Source organism: Buceros rhinoceros, unplaced genomic scaffold, assembly GCF_000710305.1.
Source record: "Buceros rhinoceros silvestris isolate BGI_N320 unplaced genomic scaffold, ASM71030v1 scaffold3275, whole genome shotgun sequence".
Lineage (NCBI taxonomy): Eukaryota > Metazoa > Chordata > Aves > Bucerotiformes > Bucerotidae > Buceros > Buceros rhinoceros.
The window spans coordinates 23,552-30,915 of NW_010410955.1; the positions used below are offsets into that span (position 1 = coordinate 23,552).

At 45.5% G+C, this 7,364-nt stretch overlaps 1 protein-coding gene across 1 annotated transcript; it reads right to left on the reverse strand.

Annotated features, from left to right (window-relative positions):
- Positions 1 to 2,144: 2,144 nt before the first annotated feature.
- Positions 2,145 to 5,267, reverse strand: MB21D2 (Mab-21 domain containing 2). The gene is made up of 3 exons (XM_010135781.1): positions 5,261 to 5,267; positions 4,329 to 4,334; positions 2,145 to 4,174 (listed from the first exon to the last, which is right to left on the reverse strand). Coding segments are annotated over exons 1-3 (1,272 nt in total). The 5' UTR covers positions 5,262 to 5,267; the 3' UTR covers positions 2,145 to 2,909.
- Between the last annotated feature and the right edge of the window lie 2,097 nt (positions 5,268 to 7,364).

Genomic DNA, 7,364 nt, shown 5'->3' on the forward strand with positions numbered 1-7,364 from the left:
GGAAAAGCACTGCAGTCCTCTTGAAACTTGTGGAGGGTAGTGAAGAATAATAGTTCCTGGGTATCTAAACCCACTCACTACTTTGAAATACCACATAGAGACCCATGCATTTTGCAAGCCTGTCCCAGCATATACTCAAAGGCAAGAGGGGACAATAGGAGAGGAAGAAAATAGTGCCTTTGGTGTCCTCTAATATACAACACACACATCACCTCTCTCGGCTGGCAATCCGCTTCGTTAAGTTGAGCTATAGTACGTGGAAAGGAGCAAACACTAGACTGAGATTCAAAACCTACTGGAGATTAGGATTTGGCCTCCCTGGAAGACAGATGGTCCATGCAGAGGATATAACATTCTCTCAGACCTACCTGGGAAACTGCTTTCCAGCCCAGCAAAAGCCAAGCCTCCTCCCCCCTACAAAAAAAAAAAACCACCAACACACACACACACACACACACTTTCCTCATAATGCAGGAAGAACAAGATGGATACTTTTCAAAATGTTTTTTAATTAAAACCCAGAAAAGGAGCACACACCAGAGCTTGACATGGACTAGCCAAACTGCTGGTCATTGGGACGTTGAACTGGCATGAGGAAGGCTGTGTTTCTGCATAACTCAGGAGAACTGGCATGGACACTGGGACTCCCAGGAAAGTACTCTGACTGCCAGGCTACTGCTGCTTTTTTCTGAGCAGATCTCTCTCATGTGGTGATGGGAAACTTCATCCCAGAACCTAGACTCTTTTTCCAACAGAGAGAAGTCCTGGAGACTGAGGAAAAGACCATTTCAAGAAATCTGCAATTTCCAAGCACTTCTGGAGAGGATTCCCAGTTCGTTCTCCTGCCTCCCCTGGCAGGTTACACAGGTTTAAATGGAGATTCATCTTTGGCAATAGCCACACTGGTAGGACCCAGTTCTGCTTCCACCGAAGTCAACGTGCGCCCTTCTCCGGACCATAACTGCAGCTGCACCGGGGCTCATGATCACTAGCCAGTTGTGCTTTGAAGATAAATCCTCATCCACTCCATCTAGCCAGCAATTTCTGCAAGCTTCTTCAGGCTCATGTAAGTGTACCAGTAAATTCAGGTAAATGTGAATAACTGTGCTACAGCAATGGGGTGAAGTTTTCAAATATGCCCAAGAGAAGAAGGAGCCAAAGTTCTGCTTTAAGACATGACTTGGGCACTAGATCAGGTATCGAAACCTCACCACCACCTATAAAAGCAGTTTCCAAAGCTGCTGGTGTGTTGCTCCACCAGCCTGCTGTCTTTACCAGAAAGGCTGGGCTAAAAAAGTGACACGTTTTTCATACACAATTTTTATCTCTTAGAATTTACTAGATATGCACCTCATCTGTCTGTCAGATATTTAAAAAATACTTCAACCTGCTCTAATAATCACATTTTAAAACATGCATCAAGTTTGGATCAGAACAGCTTCTCTGGGATAATCGGTAAGCCCAAATTGCTGATTTAAGGCCTAAATATCAGTCACTGGCCAGCCAGCCACAAAAAAACCCACTCTATCCTTGAACTCTTGGAATTATTTTTGGCTCAGACTAACCCTTGTCACCATACATCTTACCCACTCGCAAAAGGAAAGCGTATGTGTTTTTCAAGGCTACTGTTGCACCACAAGTTTACATACAAACACAACTTCTGCAAATATGAGACCAAAGGAAGATCTCATACGTCCCAGGGTAAGTCTGAAAGTCCACAGGAGTCAAGGGAATGGTAACTGCTATAAAGGACCAGGCCTAATACATGCATTACAGAAGCAAGGCAGCTCCTGTGCTCGAGGTCTGGCTGATTCACTTTGCACATACCACTGCTTCAGCGTTACATCCTTATCTAATGGTAAACCTGTTTCAACAACATGCAATACATATTAATGCAATATGCACTGCAACACACGATACGCATCCAAAGAAATACGCCAATGCAAAAATCTGACTTCTCACACATAGCAGGGCTAACAAGGAAGAGCCTTTTACAAAAGACAATCCAGAAATCACCTGAAACCATGAGACCCAAGGGGCCTCAAGCAAACTGCAGTACTGAGACCCAATAACAGATGCTAATTCATGAAAGAAACACAAACAGTGGGACTGAGGTAATGGCAGAGATTTCATTAGTGCAATCAACATTTATAATGGTATGTTCTTTAATAGAATTTAAATAAGGCTTTGAATAATTACACACACTAAAACTAGCATTCCATAACCTTATTCCTCATGGAAAAGCAGCAGAAACAACCCTCTGGACTGTACAAGGTCCAACTGTGAAATTACATTCAAAAAGTAGATCAAACCAGAAATGACTCTTGCCCCAAAAAGCTGCATCACCACCTTTAAAGTCAACTTTCTCCCCTAGTGTGAGAAGTGTGAAGAACAGATGAACTGGGCTTCAGCCCAGTAGATTTGGCCTCATCAAATTACCATAGTGCTTTCCAGCCCAGAGTCTCTCCTCATTTCTTTAGGGTGATGGAAGCTCATGGAAAAAGAAGTGAATTTCCAAAGCAATGGAAGGTGAGTTGTCCCTTCCCCAGGCCCAATAACATACATAAATTATGGAAGCTTGAAAAAAAGTCAACATTACACTGCAGCATGTGTGTTTGTGGTGCATGTTCTCCTTTAGAAACTACTCACAGACAATGGGGCTGGGTGGGTGAAAAAAAATCAAAGCAGTGTATGAAATAGTAATATACCGTTTCAAAATCTGCACCGTCCTGCAGAACCAGGAATTATAATTTATTCAGATTGTTCTCAATAGATCCAATCTACACTGGATATGTAAAAAACAAGAGACTAAGTCATCAAGGGAAACAAAATGAAAAAAACCTGCACACTGCAAGAGTTCTTAAAAATGAAACAAAAGAAAAAAAATCCCAGGAAACATTGACGAAAGCTCAGAAAAATTTATCATCAATTCTGAAGTGGGGCCTTGTGACATCATCTGGGTTAATGAAGACGGAGATGGACTTGCCGGGGTTCTCAGTCACTAGCTGTTGCAACTTTTTGGCTAATCGGTCATCAGGCTGGTTGGTGTCCCCTCCATCTGACTGTGGGGAGGGGCTGCTGGTGGTGCTGCCCCGCCGTTGGAGCTCTAGTGTTAGCCGGTTGGCTGCTTTGACATGTTCAATGGCAGTTCGAAGGTGTTCAGTAGGGTCTGAGCGGACCGAGGACAGCTTCCGTGCATGCAGCATGACGGTTTCTTCAGAGAGGTGCTCCAGCATATTGCACTGGGGGATGAAATAGTTAGGGCACATCTTGTTGACCAAGCAGTGTTGGAGATCATCAATGAGACCCAGGAGGAAATGGGCTGCGTAATCCTCCTGGGCCAAGTAGTTGGCTGGTAGCCTGTCGCAAGCCCAGAGCATCATGCTCCGCAAGTGATATGGACTAATGGCTTTGGGGCGGGACAGCAGTTTGATGATGATAGCTTTGCAGGCTTGATAGGCTTGCATGAGGCTGCTGGAGATGCACTTTTTTAGCTGCACTTCACTTCTGGCAAATGAAAGCCTCCATTCATTGTCCTTCTTCCCCTTGTAAGAACACGCAGGCACTAAGTAAAACCCACTTATGACTTCCTCCTCTGTGATCTTCCCATCCCAGAAGTGGTTCTCCATCAGCCAGCTCTGGGCCACAGCTGGCCAACCTTTGAAGGACACCACAGGGACAATGTCATACAGCATGCGGCTGCTGCCCACTCCCAAAATGATGGATATGATAGTACCGTTCTTTTCTACCTTCTCCACTTTTGGCATCCCTCGCTGGGGCTTTTTCTGGATCTCAGAGAGGACAATGCTAATGGAGTCATAGAACCAGTCTGCCACTTTTGTTGGAGAGAAGAAATAATTGGTAGCTCCGTTGATATGGTCCACAATCGTGCAGCAGTCCTTCCACTTGCTGATAGTTCCTTCATCAAACAGACGCAGGCTCAGCCAGGAGTGGCACAGAGCCGAGTGGCGCATGTCCAGCGTGACTGGTTGGTTGCGGTCATGCAGCTTCAGCGCGGGCACAAGCAGGGTGAAGTCCATGTCATAGTCTGTGCCTCTTGCATAAACATTCAGCTCATCAAGATCAATGTCCACCACACCTTCCCGCACACCGCCTGACAGCAGCAGGTACTCATTGGCTACAGGCAACTTCTGGTCAAGTTTCTGAACCATGCCTGAAAAAGACAGAAAGAAAAGTCCTTTCAGGAGAAGCCAAACAGATCTGGGCTACAGGACTCAAACAGGATTAAAACTCATCCCACACCCAGCAGAGAAAAAAGCAACCAGAGCTATCCACCACTGTTTGTGCAATACAAACGTACATCAGGCCCAGCACTCAGCCAACCTTTAGTCCCACCTGAGTCCAGGCAGGGCATCCCCTGCGTTACTGGGTGAAGCCCATCCTAAACATCATACTGGCAGCAATGGGAAAAAGCAGAAGCCTCTGGTAAAACACAGCAAAGCTAGTTCCATGACTAGATTTAAGTCCTTAAACACTTTCTAAACCAGTTTTTCACCATATTGTTACTCATTTCCATGGTATCCAAATACTTCCCTGACACTTCAATGAGAAGGGAATATTAATTGGCTCACTGTTCTTATTTTCTCCCTGGTATAAGAAAAAAGCTGGACCGGCATCAGGGGGTTGGTTTGTGCACGAGTGAATGAATAGCTACAAATGTTAGATCATGCAGGTCTGATTTTGCAGTTGCTTTACGTTTACTGATGAACAAGGCAACATGAACGAAGACAATACATTCCCCTCTTACGGGGGAATGGAGACAGGTTAAACTATCAGGCAATTACAGAAGCCACCTCTGAAATTGGTTCTTCAAGCTGTAATGATGGTATCATGCCATAAAATATCTGATGAGCTCCCCACAGCACAGACATAAAGACAGATTTCTATTTTAATCGCCAAAATCAGACACTTCCCTTCACCCTGCACTGCCCACAGCAGTTGTGCAAAGCCAGTTCTGTTTTTCACGGTGTATTTTATATATACCACTGCACTCTTCATGGAGCGCAAACAGCAGACTGAGAAGAGACTCCACACAGCAGCTGAGATACTAGCACCTCATTCAATGTTCAGCTTAGGCTTAAAGTTGAGCTCTGCACTTCAGCTGCTCTGTAGTCTGCTGCTAATGTCTGGACTGCTTCGCTTCTGGTGTTCGTCTTATGGTTAAACACTCTTGATTCCTTTCCAGCCTCAGTTCACACAACGCACTGAGGCCATGAAGGAACTACGGCCAGGGACTAACTGGAGAAGCTGAATCTCTTACAAGCACAACACAAGGGATATGTCATTATTTCCTACAAGAACAAACATACTAGTTTTTATTGGCACACATTTCTTACTCTAGCTTTCAAAAGGCACTACAGTTAATTTATATCAAAAGTAGTCAAACTGAGACCTTCCGTTACAAGGAGCCCAGTCTTAGAGAGACATCCATGGGAACAACCAGCCAGAGGCATGACGAGGAGAGCCAGAATGCTGCCAATCACACTGTCAGCCCAGGAACCACAGACAGACATATTAGGAGTGTTTTTTTTTACTGAGACACTTACACAAAGAATCAGCACTAGAGTCTGAGTACCCATCCTGGCACAGGTCCAGGTACTGCACAACGGTTCCTGAGTTAATGAACACCCATGGGATCCCAGATACTGCCTGAACTGAACAGGTCTCCCTAGCAGAGAGCAGCAGCAGCAGCACCCCAAAGTGCTGAGTGCTGCGCTAGGCTGAGTGGCACCGCAGTGCATTCAGAGAGACTTACCTGTCCTTTCCTGCATGCTAGAACAGGGGCAAGGAAACACTATCTGCTTGCACAGAGGTAAGCCATGACCAGAGCAAAATCTAAAGCTATGCTGTCGCAGATTCCTTGGAAGAGCCAAGGAGACTGTAGTAAGATGCCTGTGTGTGAAGGGGGATGCATTTTGGGGCAATATTCAGGGTAACTGTGCAAGCTCCCATGTGAAATTCTTTGTTAAATACACTTTACCTGTTTCATTGCAACCAAGATGACTGGACGCAGTCCATTTTGCTGCAATGAGCTGGGATGATTTTTCTGCTAGTCAGGCAAAGACATAACCCTTCCATTTCATGCTGCAAGAGAAGGAAATAGCTCTGGAGGAGTGCTAAGAAATACCTTTTGCTCAATCCCGAGCTAATCCCATTCTGTGATCTTGCTACATGCTAGTTAGGTACACAGTGAGCTACGTTACCTTGACCTACAGAGTGATAAAGCCTTGCCGAGACATCTCTACCCCTGAGGCCAAGTAAGTGGCAGTTACTCCTTCACTGTACCCAGAAGAAAGGGATTTCTAATGGGTACCTAAAATGACATGACTTCTGGAGACGCTACTGACACACTACTTCCAAATCCTGTCCTTGAACCAGTGCAAGCAGCCTTGGTGCTTTACACCCCAGTTGTAAGTTGAATCCAAGACCCATGAAGTAGGGTCTGGGCCAATCACATATAGGGACAGGGAGCAGTTGTTTTTTCTGAGCGTGCATGCCAGTACTGACCCTTAATGTCAGGGGCAGCGCAGCTATTCAGGATATGTAGGGTCCCGATAACCCATCCTGGCTTTACACCGACACAAAATTTTCCACTCAGGACTCTGTTGTGCAGTATCTGCCGTGCAAGTCTGCGGATATTCCAGAGGGAGGCAGACAGGATGTAAGTATCCTACAGAAGAAACTGTTGACACTGGTAGAATTCAATACTAAAAATACTCTAAATATTTTTACACTTGAAGAATGAAAAATGTGCTGTGAAGTTCTGCAGCGTGCCCTCTGCACCAAAACTCCTCTTCTGTGATACAGTCAGAGCCTTTGACTGAAGAAGAAAATCATACGATATTTCTAAAAGGTTCCCCACTATGGAATTTACTGTGGGATGTGGTGTTCTCCTTGGCCTGAAGAGATCCGCTGTCCTTATGTGGAAGCGATAGAGTGGACAGTCTGACCCCATTCCATTAAGAGCAAGTGGTACTCAAGCTCTGCTTTCTAAAAGCCCCATGAAAATGTCCCTGGAAAATAACAGTGAACAGGTACGATCAGCCTCCAAAGCCAGACAAGAGCAGGAGCCACTCCCGCCATGTTAGTTCTGCACCACCTTACAGCACTCCTGCCTTCACTAACACAAAGCAAAGCTTGCACTGGACAAAGCCTGCCAGAGAGGAGGCTTCTGCGCCTGGTGGTTAGGAAACGTTTCAGGAAGAACCATCCCACAGAGTCAGAGGCACAGGTCTCCACGCACTACCACATAGGTAACTCCCACAGCAGAGACACTTCTCTTCCCTATAGCAGAGAAAGAAAAAGCCAACACCAATTTCAAGCATCCTTGCAATTGGAAATGC